The 21754-nt window shown below is 30.7% G+C and overlaps 1 protein-coding gene across 5 annotated transcripts in view; it reads left to right on the forward strand.

Moving 5' to 3' along the window:
- Nucleotides 1-21754, forward strand: part of LOC147031208 (acetylcholine receptor subunit alpha-like) — a 96176-nt gene that overhangs the window by 54169 nt on the left and 20253 nt on the right. For all 5 annotated transcript variants that reach the window (XM_085876050.1, XM_085876049.1, XM_085876051.1 and 2 more), the window contains exon 4: nucleotides 19558-19667. In XM_085876050.1, coding sequence (XP_085732176.1) covers nucleotides 19558-19667 — 110 coding nt within the window. The remainder of the gene's footprint in view (nucleotides 1-19557; nucleotides 19668-21754) is intronic.

Raw genomic sequence — 21754 nt, forward strand, 5'->3', positions numbered from 1 at the left:
GCTTTATTTGATTCTTTATCACCACTTTATTTGGTTCTCTATCACTCTGCTTTGTTTAATTCTTTATCACTCTAATTTGTTTGATTCTTTGTCACTCCACTTTATTTGATTCTTTATCACTCTCCTTTATTTGATTCTTAGTCACGCCTATATTTGATTCTTTATCACTCGACTTTGTTTGATTATTTATCACGACTATATTTGATTCTTTATCACTACTTTGTTTGTGTCTTTATCACTCTACTTTATTTGATTCTTTATCACGCTATTTTAATTGATTTTCTTTGTCACTCTACTTTGTTTGATTCTTCATCAATCTACTTTATTTGATTCCCTTCATCACTCTGCTTTGTTTGATTCTTTATCAGTCTGCTTTATTTGATTCTTTATCACCACTTTGATTCTTTGTCACTCTACTTTGTTTGATTCTTTATCACTCTACTTTATTTGATTCTTTATCACTCTCCTATATTTGATTTTTAATCACAACTATATTTGATTCTTTATCACGCTACTTTATTTGATTCATTATCAATCTACTTTATTTGATTCTTTATTACGTTGCTTTATTTGATTTTCTTTATCACTCTACTTTATTTGATTCTTTATCACTCTACTTTGTTTGATTCTTTATCACGCTACTTTATTTGATTCATTATCAATCTACTTTATTTGATTCTTTTTCACGCTAATTTATTTGATTTTCTTTATCACGCTACTTTATTTGATTCTTTATCACTCTAATTTGTTTGATTCTTTATCACTCTACTTTATTTGATTCTTTATCACTCTCCTTTATTTGATTCTTTATCACTCTCCTTTATTTGATTCTTAATCACTCTACTTTGTTTGATTCTTTATAACTACTATATTTGATTCTTTATCGCTCTACTTTGTTTGATTATTTATCACTCTACTTTATTTGATTCTTTTTCACTCGACGTTATTTGATTCTTTTTCACTCTTTGTTATTTAATTATTTTTCACTCTACGTTATTTGATTCTTTTTCACTCTATGTTATTTGATTCTTTTTCACTCGACGTTATTTTATTCTTTTTCACTCGACGTTATTTTAATCTTTATTACTCTACTTTATTTGATTTCTTTTCACTCTACTTTATTTGATTATTTTTCACTCTACTTTATTTGGTTCTTTTTCGCTCTTTGTTATTTAATTATTTTTCACTCTACGTTATTTGATTCTTTTTCACTCTATGTTATTTGATTCTTTTTCACTCGACGTTATTTTATTCTTTTTCACTCGACGTTATTTGAATCTTTATTACTCTACTTTATTTGATTCTCTTTGTCACTCTACTTTGTTTGATTCTTTATCACTCCACTTTATTTGATTTTCTTTGTCATTCTACTTTATTTGATTATTTATCACTCTACTTTATTTGATTCTTTATCATACTACTTTATTTGATTCTTTATCACCACTTTATTTGATTCTCTCTCACTCTACTTTGTTTGATTCTTTGTCACTCTACTTTGTTTGATTCTTTATCACTCTACTTTATTTGATTCTTTATCACTCTCCTTTATTTCATTCTTAATCACTACTATATTTGATTCTTTATCACTCTACTTTGTTTAATTCTTTATCACACGACTTTATTTGATTCTTTGTCACTCTACTTTGTTTCATTCTTTTTCACTCTACTTTATTTGATTCTTTATCACTCGACTTTGTTTGATTCTTGATAACTACTATATTTGATTATTTATCACTCTACTTTGTTTGATTATTTATCACTCTACTTTGTTTGATTCTTTTTCACTGCTTTATTTGATTCTTTATCACCACTTTATTTGATTCTCTATCACTCTGCTTTGTTTGATTCTTTATCACTCTAATTTGTTTGATTCTTTATCACTCCACTTTATTTGATTCTTAATCACTACTATATTTGATTCTTTATCACTCGACTTTGTTTGATTCTTTATCACTCTACTTTATTTGATTCTTTATCACACTACTTTATTTGATTCTTTATCACCACTTTATCTGATTCTCTATCACTCTACTTTGTTTGATTCTTTGTCACTCTACTTTGTTTGATTTTTTTTATCACTCTACTTTATTTGATTCTTTATCACTCTACTTTATTTGATTCTTTATCACGCTGCATTGTTTGATTCTTTATCAATCTACTTTATTTGATTCTTTTTCACGCCACTTTATTTGATTTTCTTTATCACTCTACTTTATTTGATTCTTTATCACTCGACTTTGTTTGATTCTTTATCACTCTGCTTTATTTGATTCTTTTTCACTCTACATTGTTTGATTCCTTATAACTACTACATTTGATTATTTATCACTCTACTTTGTTTAATTATTTATCTCTCTACTTTATTTGATTCTTTTTCACTGCTTTATTTGATTCTTTATCACCACTTTATTTGGTTCTCTATCACTCTGCTTTGTTTAATTCTTTATCACTCTAATTTGTTTGATTCTTTGTCACTCCACTTTATTTGATTCTTTATCACTCTCCTTTATTTGATTCTTAATCACGCCTATATTTGATTCTTTATCACTCGACTTTGTTTGATTATTTATCACGACTATATTTGATTCTTTATCACTACTTTGTTTGTGTCTTTTTCACTCTACTTTATTTGATTCTTTATCACGCTATTTTAATTGATTTTCTTTGTCACTCTACTTTGTTTGATTCTTCATCAATCTACTTTATTTGATTCCCTTCATCACTCTGCTTTGTTTGATTCTTTATCAGTCTGCTTTATTTGATTCTTTATCACCACTTTATTTGATTCTCTATCACGCTACTTTGTTTGATTCTTTGTCACTCTACTTTGTTTGATTCTTTATCACTCTACTTTATTTGATTCTTTATCACTCTCCTATATTTGATTTTTAATCACAACTATATTTGATTCTTTATCACGCTACTTTATTTGATTCATTATCAATCTACTTTATTTGATTCTTTATTACGTTGCTTTATTTGATTTTCTTTATCACTCTACTTTATTTGATTCTTTTTCACTCTACTTTATTTGATTCTTTATCACTCGACTTTGTTTGATTCTTGATAACTACTATATTTGATTATTTATCACTCTACTTTGCTTGATTATTTATCACTCTACTTTATTTGATTCTTTTTCACTGCTTTATTTGATTCTTTATCACCACTTTATTTGATTCTCTATCACTCTGCTTTGTTTGATTCTTTATCACTCTAATTTGTTTGATTCTTTATCACTCCACTTTATTTGATTCTTAATCACTACTATATTTGATTCTTTATCACTCGACTTTGTTTGATTCTTTATCACTCAACTTTATTTGATTCTTTCTCACGCTATTTTATTTGATTTTCTTTGTCACTCTACTTTGTTTGATTCTTTATCATCTACTTTATTTGATTCCCTTCATCACTCTACTTTGTTTGATTCTTTATCACTCTACTTTATTTGATTCTTTATCACACTACTTTATTTGATTCTTTATCACCACTTTATCTGATTCTCTATCACTCTACTTTGTTTGATTCTTTGTCACTCTACTTTGTTTGATTTTTTATCACTCTACTTTATTTGATTCTTTATCACGCTACTTTATTTGATTCTTTATCACTCTACTTTATTTGATTCTTTATCACGCTGCATTGTTTGATTCTTTATCAATCTACTTTATTTGATTCTTTTTCACGCCACTTTATTTGATTTTCTTTATCACTCTACTTTATTTGATTCTTTATCACTCGACTTTGTTTGATTCTTTATCACTCTCCTTTATTTGATTCTTTTTCACTCTAGATTGTTTGATTCTTTATAACTACTATATTTGATTATTTATCACTCTACTTTGTTTAATTATTTATCTCTCTACTTTATTTGATTCTTTATCACTGCTTTATTTGATTCTTTATCACCACTTTATTTGGTTCTCTATCACTCTGCTTTGTTTAATTCTTTATCACTCTAATTTGTTTGATTCTTTGTCACTCCACTTTATTTGATTCTTTATCACTCTCCTTTATTTGATTCTTAGTCACGCCTATATTTGATTCTTTATCACTCGACTTTGTTTGATTATTTATCACGACTATATTTGATTCTTTATCACTACTTTGTTTGTGTCTTTATCACTCTACTTTATTTGATTCTTTATCACGCTATTTTAATTGATTTTCTTTGTCACTCTACTTTGTTTGATTCTTCATCAATCTACTTTATTTGATTCCCTTCATCACTCTGCTTTGTTTGATTCTTTATCAGTCTGCTTTATTTGATTCTTTATCACCACTTTGATTCTTTGTCACTCTACTTTGTTTGATTCTTTATCACTCTACTTTATTTGATTCTTTATCACTCTCCTATATTTGATTTTTAATCACAACTATATTTGATTCTTTATCACGCTACTTTATTTGATTCATTATCAATCTACTTTATTTGATTCTTTATTACGTTGCTTTATTTGATTTTCTTTATCACTCTACTTTATTTGATTCTTTATCACTCTACTTTGTTTGATTCTTTATCACGCTACTTTATTTGATTCATTATCAATCTACTTTATTTGATTCTTTTTCACGGTAATTTATTTGATTTTCTTTATCACGCTACTTTATTTGATTCTTTATCACTCTAATTTGTTTGATTCTTTATCACTCTACTTTATTTGATTCTTTATCACTCTCCTTTATTTGATTCTTTATCACTCTCCTTTATTTGATTCTTAATCACTCTACTTTGTTTGATTCTTTATAACTACTATATTTGATTCTTTATCGCTCTACTTTGTTTGATTATTTATCACTCTACTTTATTTGATTCTTTTTCACTCGACGTTATTTGATTCTTTTTCACTCTTTGTTATTTAATTATTTTTCACTCTACGTTATTTGATTCTTTTTCACTCGACGTTATTTTATTCTTTTTCACTCGACGTTATTTTAATCTTTATTACTCTACTTTATTTGATTTCTTTTCACTCTACTTTATTTGATTATTTTTCACTCTACTTTATTTGGTTCTTTTTCGCTCTTTGTTATTTAATTATTTTTCACTCTACGTTATTTGATTCTTTTTCACTCTATGTTATTTGATTCTTTTTCACTCGACGTTATTTTATTCTTTTTCACTCGACGTTATTTGAATCTTTATTACTCTACTTTATTTGATTCTCTTTGTCACTCTACTTTGTTTGATTCTTTATCACTCCACTTTATTTGATTTTCTTTGTCATTCTACTTTATTTGATTATTTATCACTCTACTTTATTTGATTCTTTATCATACTACTTTATTTGATTCTTTATCACCACTTTATTTGATTCTCTCTCACTCTACTTTGTTTGATTCTTTGTCACTCTACTTTGTTTGATTCTTTATCACTCTACTTTATTTGATTCTTTATCACTCTCCTTTATTTCATTCTTAATCACTACTATATTTGATTCTTTATCACTCTACTTTGTTTGATTCTTTATCACACTACTTTATTTGATTTTTTATCACGCTACTTTATTTGATTCTTTATCACTCTACTTTATTTGATTCTTTATCACGCTGCTTTGTTTGATTCTTTATCAATCTACTTTATTTGATTCTTTTTCACGCTACTTTGTTTGATTCTTTATCACTCTACTTTATTTGATTCTTTGTCACTCTACTTTGTTTCATTCTTTTTCACTCTACTTTATTTGATTCTTTATCACTCGACTTTGGTTGATTCTTGATAACTACTATATTTGATTATTTATCACTCTACTTTGTTTGATTATTTATCACTCTACTTTATTTGATTCTTTTTCACTGCTTTATTTGATTCTTTATCACCACTTTATTTGATTCTCTATCACTCTGCTTTGTTTGATTCTTTATCACTCTAATTTGTTTGATTCTTTATCACTCCACTTTATTTGATTCTTAATCACTACTATATTTGATTCTTTATCACTCGACTTTGTTTGATTCTTTATCACTCAACTTTATTTGATTCTTTCTCACGCTATTTTATTTGATTTTCTTTGTCACTCTACTTTGTTTGATTCTTTATCATCTACTTTATTTGATTCCCTTCATCACTCTACTTTGTTTGATTCTTTATCACTCTACTTTATTTGATTCTTTATCACACTACTTTATTTGATTCTTTATCACCACTTTATCTGATTCTCTATCACTCTACTTTGTTTGATTCTTTGTCACTCTACTTTGTTTGATTTTTTATCACTCTACTTTATTTGATTCTTTATCACGCTACTTTATTTGATTCTTTATCACTCTACTTTATTTGATTCTTTATCACGCTGCATTGTTTGATTCTTTATCAATCTACTTTATTTGATTCTTTTTCACGCCACTTTATTTGATTTTCTTTATCACTCTACTTTATTTGATTCTTTATCACTCGACTTTGTTTGATTCTTTATCACTCTCCTTTATTTGATTCTTTTTCACTCTAGATTGTTTGATTCTTTATAACTACTATATTTGATTATTTATCACTCTACTTTGTTTAATTATTTATCTCTCTACTTTATTTGATTCTTTATCACTGCTTTATTTGATTCTTTATCACCACTTTATTTGGTTCTCTATCACTCTGCTTTGTTTAATTCTTTATCACTCTAATTTGTTTGATTCTTTGTCACTCCACTTTATTTGATTCTTTATCACTCTCCTTTATTTGATTCTTAGTCACGCCTATATTTGATTCTTTATCACTCGACTTTGTTTGATTATTTATCACGACTATATTTGATTCTTTATCACTACTTTGTTTGTGTCTTTATCACTCTACTTTATTTGATTCTTTATCACGCTATTTTAATTGATTTTCTTTGTCACTCTACTTTGTTTGATTCTTCATCAATCTACTTTATTTGATTCCCTTCATCACTCTGCTTTGTTTGATTCTTTATCAGTCTGCTTTATTTGATTCTTTATCACCACTTTGATTCTTTGTCACTCTACTTTGTTTGATTCTTTATCACTCTACTTTATTTGATTCTTTATCACTCTCCTATATTTGATTTTTAATCACAACTATATTTGATTCTTTATCACGCTACTTTATTTGATTCATTATCAATCTACTTTATTTGATTCTTTATTACGTTGCTTTATTTGATTTTCTTTATCACTCTACTTTATTTGATTCTTTATCACTCTACTTTGTTTGATTCTTTATCACGCTACTTTATTTGATTCATTATCAATCTACTTTATTTGATTCTTTTTCACGCTAATTTATTTGATTTTCTTTATCACGCTACTTTATTTGATTCTTTATCACTCTAATTTGTTTGATTCTTTATCACTCTACTTTATTTGATTCTTTATCACTCTCCTTTATTTGATTCTTTATCACTCTCCTTTATTTGATTCTTAATCACTCTACTTTGTTTGATTCTTTATAACTACTATATTTGATTCTTTATCGCTCTACTTTGTTTGATTATTTATCACTCTACTTTATTTGATTCTTTTTCACTTGACGTTATTTGATTCTTTTTCACTCTTTGTTATTTAATTATTTTTCACTCTACGTTATTTGATTCTTTTTCACTCTATGTTATTTGATTCTTTTTCACTCGACGTTATTTTATTCTTTTTCACTCGACGTTATTTTAATCTTTATTACTCTACTTTATTTGATTTCTTTTCACTCTACTTTATTTGATTATTTTTCACTCTACTTTATTTGGTTCTTTTTCGCTCTTTGTTATTTAATTATTTTTCACTCTACGTTATTTGATTCTTTTTCACTCTATGTTATTTGATTCTTTTTCACTCGACGTTATTTTATTCTTTTTCACTCGACGTTATTTGAATCTTTATTACTCTACTTTATTTGATTCTCTTTGTCACTCTACTTTGTTTGATTCTTTATCACTCCACTTTATTTGATTTTCTTTGTCATTCTACTTTATTTGATTATTTATCACTCTACTTTATTTGATTCTTTATCATACTACTTTATTTGATTCTTTATCACCACTTTATTTGATTCTCTCTCACTCTACTTTGTTTGATTCTTTGTCACTCTACTTTGTTTGATTCTTTATCACTCTACTTTATTTGATTCTTTATCACTCTCCTTTATTTCATTCTTAATCACTACTATATTTGATTCTTTATCACTCTACTTTGTTTAATTCTTTATCACACGACTTTATTTGATTCTTTGTCACTCTACTTTGTTTCATTCTTTTTCACTCTACTTTATTTGATTCTTTATCACTCGACTTTGTTTGATTCTTGATAACTACTATATTTGATTATTTATCACTCTACTTTGTTTGATTATTTATCACTCTACTTTGTTTGATTCTTTTTCACTGCTTTATTTGATTCTTTATCACCACTTTATTTGATTCTCTATCACTCTGCTTTGTTTGATTCTTTATCACTCTAATTTGTTTGATTCTTTATCACTCCACTTTATTTGATTCTTAATCACTACTATATTTGATTCTTTATCACTCGACTTTGTTTGATTCTTTATCACTCTACTTTATTTGATTCTTTATCACACTACTTTATTTGATTCTTTATCACCACTTTATCTGATTCTCTATCACTCTACTTTGTTTGATTCTTTGTCACTCTACTTTGTTTGATTTTTTATCACTCTACTTTATTTGATTCTTTATCACTCTACTTTATTTGATTCTTTATCACGCTGCATTGTTTGATTCTTTATCAATCTACTTTATTTGATTCTTTTTCACGCCACTTTATTTGATTTTCTTTATCACTCTACTTTATTTGATTCTTTATCACTCGACTTTGTTTGATTCTTTATCACTCTGCTTTATTTGATTCTTTTTCACTCTACATTGTTTGATTCTTTATAACTACTACATTTGATTATTTATCACTCTACTTTGTTTAATTATTTATCTCTCTACTTTATTTGATTCTTTTTCACTGCTTTATTTGATTCTTTATCACCACTTTATTTGGTTCTCTATCACTCTGCTTTGTTTAATTCTTTATCACTCTAATTTGTTTGATTCTTTGTCACTCCACTTTATTTGATTCTTTATCACTCTCCTTTATTTGATTCTTAATCACGCCTATATTTGATTCTTTATCACTCGACTTTGTTTGATTATTTATCACGACTATATTTGATTCTTTATCACTACTTTGTTTGTGTCTTTTTCACTCTACTTTATTTGATTCTTTATCACGCTATTTTAATTGATTTTCTTTGTCACTCTACTTTGTTTGATTCTTCATCAATCTACTTTATTTGATTCCCTTCATCACTCTGCTTTGTTTGATTCTTTATCAGTCTGCTTTATTTGATTCTTTATCACCACTTTATTTGATTCTCTATCACGCTACTTTGTTTGATTCTTTGTCACTCTACTTTGTTTGATTCTTTATCACTCTACTTTATTTGATTCTTTATCACTCTCCTATATTTGATTTTTAATCACAACTATATTTGATTCTTTATCACGCTACTTTATTTGATTCATTATCAATCTACTTTATTTGATTCTTTATTACGTTGCTTTATTTGATTTTCTTTATCACTCTACTTTATTTGATTCTTTATCACTCTACTTTGTTTGATTCTTTATCACGCTACTTTATTTGATTCATTATCAATCTCCTTTATTTGATTCTTTTTCACGCTAATTTATTTGATTTTCTTTATCACTCTACTTTATTTGATTCTTTATCACTCTACTTTGTTTGATTCTTTATCACTCTACTTTATTTGATTCTTTATCACTCTCCTTTATTTGATTCTTTATCACCCTACTTTGTTTGATTCTTTATAACTACTATATTTGATTCTTTATCGCTCTACTTTGTTTGATTATTTATCACTCTACTTTATTTGATTCTTTTTCATTGCTTTATTTGATTCTTTATCACCACTTTATTTTGATTCTCTATCACTCTACTTTGTTTGATTCCATATCACTCTGATTTGTTTGATTCTTTATCACTCTAATTTGTTTGATTCTTTATCACTCTACTTTATTTGATTCTTTCTCACTCTCCTTCATTTGATTCTTTATCACTACTATATTTGATTCTTTATCACTCCACTTTGTTTGATTCTTTATCACTCCACTTTGTTTGATTCTTTATCACTCCACATTGTTTGATTCTTTATCACTCTGCTTTGTTTGATTCTTTATCACTCCACTTTATTTGATTCTTTATCGCTCTCCTTTATTTGATTCTTTATCACTCCACTTTGTTTGATTCGTTATCACTACTATATTTGATTCTTTATCACTAATTTATTTGATTCTTTATCTCTCTTATTTATTTGATTCTTTATCACGCTACTTTATTTGATTCTTTTTCACTCTACTTTATTTGATTCTTTATCACGCTACTTTGTTTGATTCTTTATCACTCTACTTTATTTGATTCTTTATCACGCTACTTTATTTGATTCTTTATCACTACTATATTTGATTCTTTATCACTCCACTTTGTTTGATTCTTAATCACTCCACTTTGTTTGATTCTTTATCACTCCACTTTATTTGATTCTTTTTCACTCTCCTTTATTTGATTCTTCATCACTCTACTTTGTTTGATTATTTATCACTCTACTATATTTGATTCTTTTTCACTCTACTTTATTTGGTTATTTTTCACTCTACTTTATTTGATTCTTTATCACGCTACTTTATTTGATTCTTTATCACTACTATATTTGATTCTTTATCACTCCACTTTGTTTGATTCTTAATCACTCTACTTTGTTTGATTCTTTATCACTCCACTTTATTTGATTCTTTATCACTCTCCTTTATTTGATTCTTCATCACTCTACTTTGTTTGATTATTTATCACTCTACTATATTTGATTCTTTTTCACTCTACTTTATTTGGTTATTTTTCACTCTACTTTATTTGATTCTTTTTCACTCTACTTTATTTGATTCTTTTTCACTCTATGTTATCTGATTCTTTTTCACTCTACTTTATTTGATTCTTTTTCACTCTACTTTATTTAATTTTTTTCACTCTACTTTATTTGATTCTTTTTCACTCTACTTTATTTGGTTCTTTTTCACTCTACGTTATTTGATTCTTTTTCACTCTGCTTTATTTAATTATTTTTCACTCTACGTTATTTGATTCTTTTTCACTCGACGTTATTTGATTCTTTTTTCACTCGACGTTATTTGAATCTTTTTCACTCGATGTTATTTGATTCTTTTTCACTCGACGTTATTTGATTCTTTATCAATCTACTTTGTTTGATTATTTATCATTCTTCTATATTTGATTCTTTTTCACTCTACTTTATTTGGTTATTTTTCACTCTACTTTATTTGATTCTTTTTCACTCTACTTTATTTGATTCTTTTTCACCTTACTTTATTTTATTCTTTTTCACTCTGCTTTATTTGATTCTTTTTCACTCTGTTATTTGATTCTTTTTCATTCTACTTTATTTGATTCTTTTCACTCTACTTTATTTGATTCTTTTTCACCCTACTTTATTTGATTCTTTTGCACCCTACTTTATTTGATTCTTTTTCACCCTACTTAATCTGATTCTTTTTCACTCTACTTTATTTGATTCTTTTTCACTCTACTTTATTTGATTCCTTTTCACTCTACTTTATTTGATTCTTTTTCACTCTGTGTTATTTAATTATTTTTCACGCTACGTTATTTGATTCTTTTTCACTCGACGTTATTTGATTCTTTTTCACTCGACGTTATTTTATTCTTTTTCACTCGACGTTATTTGAATCTTTATTACTCTACTTTATTTGATTCTCTTTGTCACTCTACTTTGTTTGATTCTTTATCACTCCACTTTATTTGATTTTCTTTGTCATTCTACTTTATTTGATTCTTTATCACTCTACTTTATTTGATTCTTTATCATACTACTTTATTTGATTTTTTATCACCACTTTATTTGATTCTCTCTCACTCTACGTTGTTTGATTCTTTGTCACTCTACTTTGTTTGATTCTTTATCACTCTACTTTATTTGATTCTTTATCACTCTACTTTATTTGATTCTTTATCACGCTGCTTTGTTTGATTCTTTATCAATCTACTTTATTTGATTCTTTTTCACGCTACTTTGTTTGATTCTTTATCACTCTACTTTATTTGATTCTTTATCACATCTACTTTATTTGATTCCCTTCATCACTCGACTTTGATTGCTTCTTTATCACTCCACTTTGTTTGATTCTTGATAACTACTATATTTGATTATTTATCACTCTACTTTGTTTGATTATTTATCACTCTACTTTATTTGATTCTTTTTCACTGCTTTATTTGATTCTTTATCACCACTTTATTTGATTCTCTATCACTCTGCTTTGTTTGATTCTTTATCACTCAAATTTGTTTGATTCTTTATCACTCCACTTTATTTGATTCTTAATCACTACTATATTTGATTCTTTATCACTCGACTTTGTTTGATTCTTTATCACTCTACTTTATTTGATTCTTTATCACACTACTTTATTTGATTCTTTATCACCACTTTATCTGATTCTCTATCACTCTACTTTGTTTGATTCTTTGTCACTCTACTTTGTTTGATTTTTTATCACTCTACTTTATTTGATTCTTTATCACTCTACTTTATTTGATTCTTTATCATGCTGCATTGTTTGATTCTTTATCAATCTACTTTATTTGATTCTTTTTCACGCCACTTTATTTGATTCTTTATCACTCTGCTTTATTTGATTCTTTATCACTCTCCTTTATTTGATTCTTTATCACTCGACTTTGTTTGATTCTTTATCACTCTGCTTTATTTGATTCTTTATCACTCTCCTTTATTTGATTCTTTTTCACTCTACATTGTTTGATTCTTTATATCTACTATATTTGATTATTTATCACTCAACTTTGTTTAATTATTTATCTCTCTACTTTATTTGATTCTTTTTCACTGCTTTATTTGATTCTTTATCACCACTTTATTTGGTTCTCTATCACTCTGCTTTGTTTAATTCTTTATCACTCTAATTTGTTTGATTCTTTGTCACTCCACTTTATTTGATTCTTTATCACTCTCCTTTATTTGATTCTTAATCACGCCTATATTTGATTCTTTATCACTCGACTTTGTTTGATTATTTATCACGACTATATTTGATTCTTTATCACTCGACTTTGTTTGTGTCTTTATCACTCTACTTTATTTGATTCATTATCACGCTATTTTAATTGATTTTCTTTGTCACTCTACTTTGTTTGATTCTTCATCAATCTACTTTATTTGATTCCCTTCATCACTCTGCTTTGTTTGATTCTTTATCAGTCTGCTTTATTTGATTCTTTATCACCACTTTATTTGATTCTCTATCACGCTACTTTGTTTGATTCTTTGTCACTCTACTTTGTTTGATTCTTTGTCACTCTACTTTGTTTGATTCTTTATCACTCTACTTTATTTGATTCTTTATCACTCTCCTATATTTGATTTTTAATCACAACTATATTTGATTCTTTATCACGCTACTTTATTTGATTCATTATCAATCTACTTTATTTGATTCTTTATTACGTTGCTTTATTTGATTTTCTTTATCACTCTACTTTATTTGATTCTTTATCACTCTACTTTGTTTGATTCTTTATCACGCTACTTTATTTGATTCATTATCAATCTACTTTATTTGATTCTTTTTCACGCTAATTTATTTGATTTTCTTTATCACTCTACTTTATTTGATTATTTATCACTCTACTTTGTTTGATTCTTTATCAGTCTACTTTATTTGATTCTTTATCACTCTCCTTTATTTGATTCTTTATCACTCTACTTTGTTTGATTCTTTATAACTACTATATTTGATTCTTTATCGCTCTACTTTGTTTGATTATTTATCACTCTACTTTATTTGATTCTTTTTCATTGCTTTATTTGATTCTTTATCACCACTTTATTTTGATTCTCTATCACTCTACTTTGTTTGATTCCATATCACTCTGATTTGTTTGATTCTTTATCACTCTAATTTGTTTGATTCCTTATCACTCCACATTGTTTGATTCTTTATCACTCTGCTTTGTTTGATTCTTTATCACTCCACTTTATTTGATTCTTTATCCCTCTCCTTTATTTGATTCTTCATCGCTCTCCTTTATTTGATTCTTTATCACTCCACTTTGTTTGATTCGTTATCACTACTATATTTGATTCTTTATCACTAATTTATTTGATTCTTTATCACTCTTATTTATTTGATTCTTTATCACGCTACTTTATTTGATTCTTTTTCACTCTACTTTATTTGATTCTTTATCACGCTACTTTGTTTGATTCCTTATCACTCTACTTCATTTGATTCTTTATCACGCTACTTTATTTGATTCTTTATCACTACTATATTTGATTCTTTATACTCCACTTTGTTTGATTCTTAATCACTCCACTTTGTTTGATTCTTTATCACTCCACTTTATTTGATTCTTTTTCACTCTCCTTTATTTGATTCTTCATCACTCTACTTTGTTTGATTATTTATCACGCTACTTTGTTTGATTCTTTATCACTCTACTTTATTTGATTCTTTATCACGCTACTTTATTTGATTCTTTATCACTCCACTTTGTTTGATTCTTAATCACTCTACTTTGTTTGATTCTTTATCACTCCACTTTATTTGATTCTTTATCACTCTCCTTTATTTGATTCTTCATCACTCTACTTTGTTTGATTATTTATCACTCTACTATATTTGATTCTTTTTCACTCTACTTTATTTGGTTATTTTTCACTCTACTTTATTTGATTCTTTTTCACTCTACTTTATTTGATTCTTTTTCACTCTATGTTATCTGATTCTTTTTCACTCTACTTTATTTGATTCTTTTTCACTCTACTTTATTTAATTTTTTCACTCTACTTTATTTGATTTTTTTTCACTCTACTTTATTTGGTTCTTTTTCACTCTACGTTATTTGATTCTTTTTCACTCTGCTTTATTTAATTATTTTTCACTCTACGTTATTTGATTCTTTTTCACTCGACGTTATTTGATTCTTTTTTCACTCGACGTTATTTGAATCTTTTTCACTCGATGTTATTTGATTCTTTTTCACTCGACGTTATTTGATTCTTTATCAATCTACTTTGTTTGATTATTTATCATTCTTCTATATTTGATTCTTTTTCACTCTACTTTATTTGGTTATTTTTCACTCTACTTTATTTGATTCTTTTTCACTCTACTTTATTTGATTCTTTTTCACCTTACTTTATTTTATTCTTTTTCACTCTGCTTTATTTGATTCTTTTTCACTCTATGTTATTTGATTCTTTTTCATTCTACTTTATTTGATTCTTTTCACTCTACTTTATTTGATTCTTTTGCACCCTACTTTATTTGATTCTTTTTCACCCTACTTTATTTGATTCTTTTTCACTCTACTTTATTTGATTCTTTTTCACTCTACTTTATTTGATTCTTTTTCACTCTACTTTATTTGGTTCTTTTTCACTCTACATTATTTGATTCTTTTTCACTCTATGTTATTTAATTATTTTTCACGCTACGTTATTTGATTCTTTTTCACTCGACGTTATTTGATTCTTTTTAACTCTACTTTATTTGATTATTTTTCACCCTATGTTATTTTATTCTTTTTCACTTGACGTTATTTGATTCTTTTTCACTCTACTTTATTTGATTCTTTTTCACCTGATGTTATTTTATTCTTTTTCACTTGACGTTATTTGATTCTTTATCACTCTACATTATTTGATTCTTTTTCACTCGAAGCTTTTGATTCTTTTTTCACTCTACGTTATTTGAATCTTTTTCACTCGATGTTATTTGATTCTTTTTCACTCGACGTTATTTGAATCTTTATCACTCTGCTTTATTTGATTCTCTTTGTCTCTCTACTTTGTTTGATTCTTTATCACATCTACTTTATTTGATTCCCTTCATCACTCGACTTTGATTGCTTCTTTATCACTCTACTTTGTTTGATTCTTTATCACTCTACTTTATTTGATTCTTTATCATACTACTTTATTTTATTCTTTATCACCACTTTGTTTGATTCTTTGTCACTCTACTTTGTTTGATTCTTTATCACTCTACTTTATTTGATTCTTTATCACCCTCCTTTATTTGATTCTTAATCACTCCTATATTTGATTCTTTATCTCTCTACTTTGATTGATTCTTTATCACACTACTTTATTTGATTCTTTATCACGCTACTTTATTTGATTCTTTATCACTCTACTTAATTTGATTCTTTATCAGGCTGCTGCGTTTGATTCTTTATCAATCTACTTTATTTGATTCTTTTTCCCGCTACTTTGTTTGATTCCTTATCACTCTACTTTGTTTGATTCTTTATCACTCTACTTTATTTGATTCTTTATCATGATCCTTTATTTGATTATTTTTCACTCTCCTTTATTTGATTCTTTATCACTCTACTTTGTTTGATTCTTTATAACTACTATATTTGATTATTTATCACTCTCCTTTGTTTGATTATTTATCACTCTACTTTATTTGATTCTTTTTCACTACTTTATTTGATTCTTTATCGCTCTCATTTATTTGATTCTTTCTCACGCTACTTTATTTGATTCTTTATCAATCTACTTTATTTGATTTTCTTTATCACTCTACTTTATTTGATTCTTTATCACACTACTTTATTTGATATTCTTTGTCACTCTACTTTATTTGATTCTTTATCACTCTACTTTATTTGATTCTTTATCACTCTACTTTATTTGATTCTTTATCACGCTACTTTATTTGATTTTCTTTATCATGCTACTTTATTTGATTCTTTATCACACTACTTTATTTGATTTTCTTTATCACTCGACTTTATTTGATTCTTTATCACTCCACTTTACTTGATTGTCTTTATCACGCAACTTTGTTTGATTCTTTATCACTTAGCTTTACTTGATTCTCTTTATCACGCAACTTTGATTCTTTATCACTCTACTTTGTTTGATTCTTTACCACTCTACTTTGTTTGATTCTTTAGAGTAGGGTGGGGAGGGAGGGGAGGGGGAGTGTGAGGAAGGTGGGAGAGCGAGGAAGGGTTGGGGAGCAAGGAGGGTGAGGAAAGGGGGAGCTTGGAAAGGGGGGGTGAGAGCAAGGAAGGTGAGGGAGAGCAGCACCCCACTACACATCACGCTACCCTCTGGAAGGGGGTTGGAGTGAGAAGGATGGGGTAGAGAGGAGAGGAGGGGAGGGTAAGTGGGTGTTCTGGATTTGCGTTTGGTAGGGGAATTTGAGGTGGAATGGGAGGGAGGGTTTCTCAATTTGCCTTTGCTAGTGGGACATTTGGACATTTGGTAGTGGGTCCTTGACTTGCATTTGCGACTGGAGGAGAAGTGTGTGGGAGGGGGGTTTGACTTGCATTTGGTATGGGGATTTTGACTGGAAGCAGGGGGGGGGGGGTGATGGTCTCGTCTGCTGGTATGAGTACAGGATTGAATGAAATGGGGTGCATTAAAACAGCCCATTTAAACATGCCATAATAAACACTGCCTGGAGATGTCCTTGTGAGGTGGAGATGCGAGGGGTTTTGGGAGGAAGTAAGCGTGAGGGGAAAGGAAGGGAATGAAGATCATTTTCCTTCAGTCATCGAAAATCTGCACCAGTGTTCATGCCTTTATTTAATTTCCACACACATTTTACAACTAAAATATGATAAGCTCTAAAATCTCTTAATTTGAACCTAATTTCAAAATTTAAGCTATGGAATTCATCCTCGCAGCAGTTACGAATACTCAAAAAAAGTGTTCATTTGTCCAATTAACACATTCTTTGACACGTCAACGACCTCCGGAGAGTTGTATGGTGGAGGTGGGGGTTTGGGAGGAGGTTAATGTGAGGGCAGGGGAAGGGAAGGCAGCATGAGGGGTGGGGAGGGGAAGGGAAGGCAGCATGAGGGGAGGGAAGGGGAAGGGAAGTCAGTGTACCAGGGCATTACCGGGGTGATAAAACATGTCCAGCAACAAAAACAGCAACATTTTCTTTTTAACTGCCGGGTTCTATATAAAACTGGGGGGGAGCATTTAAAACCTTTGCTGTTGACCTGCTGAAGGCTTGCCTGCATGCATGCATGCTCACACATGCAGCAACTTTTACACACCTCTGGTCAGCTCTCTCCAAATCGTATTTGAACGTGGTTTGCTCTGGGGGAAGCCATTTCAAATTTAAAACTAAACCATCAATCTTTAACATCCCCTCCCCATATGCATGCCTACAATCTCCTCATGGTCTATGCTAACCATGCAATATGCTCATCCTAATATTGACCAATCTCCATATGCCAAAGCACATGGTTCATGAGAAATGGCTGTGTAACCTCCACCATGGCACCACGCACCACGGGCCCATGTGAAAGTTTGTTCCACACTCACAAACAAAAATTCACTCACAACACTTTCAGTGGGCGAACCGGATGACACGAACTGTGGATGTTATACCACTATCAACTGTAGGGTGCTCGCCAAGTGGCTCAAGCACTCAATCAAGCACTCCAATGAAACAGTTGATAAGAAACGGCTGGATCGGCAAGCGATTAACGATCGGTCAAACGAAATACCACCTGAAGACGCCCGGTGTGTCAAACAATGTGCGAGTTGGACAAACGAAGACTTTTTTTTTAGCAGTCACAACTGCTGCTAAGGTCAATTCCACAATGTAAAGTTTGAAATTTGGCTCAGCATAGAATATTCTCAAGCTTATCACATATCCAGAAATTAAATAAAGGCACCAACACTGGCATCGCTGGGTGTTTATAAGCATTGCGATGTATGCAGCGATTCATAGGTATGACGATCAGCGATGTATACAGCTATTCATAGGTATGAAACTTTTTCAAAAAGAAACCGACCTGTTCCAATTCGAGGCCTTTTTGAGATCTGGGGGGGGAGCATAGGGAGTCCTACAGCTGAGAGGATAAAATGGCACCTTAAGATCCCAAGGTGAGCGAGCTGAATGCAGGCTGACCGAAGGTGAGCCTTTTTCTGGTTTTATCGTTATTTATTTTCAAAAGGGGAGTTTAAATTCCCCCAAGTACCCAGTTTTCATTTATGCACTCCCTTCGAGTTCCTTCAGTATGCATACAAAGTTTCAGGCCGCTCCAGGTTTCATGGTTTTGGAGTTAGAGGAAACACACACACACAGACTGACACACACAGACATTTTTTTATTATCGATTTAAAACCTTGCTTTTCCACTCTTTCACTTGTAGTCTCACTCAAGAGTCTCGCTCTTGTAGAGAAAAAAAAAATCCACCATCCTCTTCCACACAGGACCAGACTTGTTTGGCCATCTAAAACCAGCTGAACTTGAGGTCATGGTGTTCAAGTTATTAAAAAGTGAAACAAGCGAGCGTAATGTCTGACCTTTCGAGTCCAGTTACATATTCAAGCAGATGGGACAGGCCACTTAACGATGAGTGTTCTTGTCTGTCTCCACTTTTGGCTGTTCACAGACGATAACGTCAACATATTGGTGGTGATGTACCGTGGGCACATCGGTTTGTCTTTCTGATCTCTCTAATATCTGTTTAATTGTTCAACAGGAATGGGTCGATGTGAATCTCAAATGGAATCCTGAAGATTATGGAGGAATCAAACAGGTCCACATTCCCTCAACAGCCGTTTGGAAGCCAAACCTTGTGCTCTACAACAAGTAAGCAATAGAGTCATCTCGATCGCCCAATTCCCTTGAAATTTTAAAGATTTTAAAAATTTACCATCTCTGTAAAACAATTTATAATGACGAAGAGACGGTGAATAAAGGGATCTGAATGTTTGTACAAACTCAAATAACCCATCAAGGCACCAAGTCTATCAGTTCACGAGTATCTTATGGATCGTCTTTCTGATATGTTCAATCCACCACGTTCACAGAAATTTGTGTCTCTCAGGTTCCTACAGTATATTATGTCCTAATATGAACCCGATGTCCTGATGTGAACCACTGGTCTGCAAAGAAGAACTGCCATTCTCCTTTCTGAGACCACTCTTGATCACTCACACAGCTCTCTCAGCCTGACCATGAGAAGCGGGTTTGAAGGGAGCACTGCGATCATGCTTGATACCATTCTGTTTCAAAAAAATCCTGAAACACACCACGGGTGAAACATGAACCATTATCACTAACCACACAATCAGGTAAACCATGAGTGATAAGCATGGCATGTGAACTCTCAACTGTGATTTTACCGGGACAGTATGATAAGGCTAATCCTTCGATCCTCTTTGAATGAGCATCGATTGCAACCAAAAACATCTTCCCAAAGAATGATCCAACATGATCTACGTGAAGTCGAGCTATGGTTTAGAAGGGCCAGGATGACATGTGAAGCAGTGCCTCAGGTGAGTTTCAGGTAGTAGTCTGACACACAGAACAATGACGAACTTATCTTCCGAGATCTTCATCTATACCCGGCCACCAAACGTGGCTCCTGGCTGTTAACGTCATGGTCACAATACCTGGATGCGATCCATGTAGTTCCAAACATACCTTGATCTGACCTTTGGGAAGTAAAATAACCCTGTTGCCCTACGGCAGGCAAACAGAATGCAGGGACAGCTTGTTTTCATGAGCAAGGCATGGTCTCACTTTCTTGTGGAACTCAAGGGGTACAGTTGACCATGTGCCACTGATAGCACATTGCTTCATTATGGACTAGCTCAAGTTGCAGGTGTTGCCTGGGGAAATTCAATGCAATATTTCTTGAAATATATCCTGGATGACAAATTTCTGAATGTTGGCTTTATGAGCTTGTATGAATTACCAATATTTGGTGTTGCAAAATGTGCTTGGACTTGCATCGAAATGCTTCACCTTCGAAGGATGCCTAACATGGTACCCTGGAGGCTGCTTGTCTTCCGTGTTGATCCTCAACCCGAACCTATCTGCTCTGTAGTTAGTCTCAGCTGAACTAGAGGCTCCGTGTCTTGCACGTTGATCTTCATCCTGAGCCTGAGTCTGCTCTGTAGTCTCAGCTGACCTGGAGGCTGCTTGACTTGCACATTGATCCTCAAGCCAAGCCTATGTCTGCTCTTGAGTATCAAGTGACTTGAAGACGACTCTTCTTTTTGCATCTGATTTGTTTCTGCCCATCAGCGGTCTTTTTTGGTGGCATGTGGCAGTATTTATAATGCATGTAAGGCAGGTTAAGATATTTCTGAACAGAAGTGTTCCCTTGGGAGTTCCAGAAGTGCTCCAGTGAACATCTTACCATGCTGATCTTCATGACTCGGTGGATTAAAATAAAAAAGCAGCAGATGGATTGTATAGAATTGGGGAGGGTTAGAGGTAGGGGATAAACATACCATGGGAATACAATACTGTCGGACCCCACTATTTGCGGGGGAGAAGTTCCTGGAAAATGCCACAAATGTTCAATCCGGGAATGCTGGGGCATTTTTTTCAATGGGAAAAATGGGGGGGGGGGGGGAGTATGTTCACTGCAGTTCGTGATTCATGAGGGAAAATCAGAAATCCCGTGAAAAACCATGAAAAACAGTGAATACGCCAGCGAAAAACCACGAATATGCCCACAAAAAAGTGAAAAAATGCAAAAACGCCAAAAAACTGTGGACAAGCCCATGAAAAACTGTGCATAGGCCCATGAAAAACTGTGGATAGGCCCATGAAAACTGTGGATAGGCCCATGAAAACTGCGGATAGGCCCAAGAAAACTGTGGATAGGCCCATGAAAAACTGCGGATAGGCCCATGAAAAACTGTGCATAGGTCCATGAAAAA

Source organism: Eptatretus burgeri, chromosome 3, assembly GCF_056783735.1.
Source record: "Eptatretus burgeri isolate ZD-2024b chromosome 3, Ebu_testis_v1, whole genome shotgun sequence".
Taxonomy (NCBI): domain Eukaryota; kingdom Metazoa; phylum Chordata; class Myxini; order Myxiniformes; family Myxinidae; genus Eptatretus; species Eptatretus burgeri.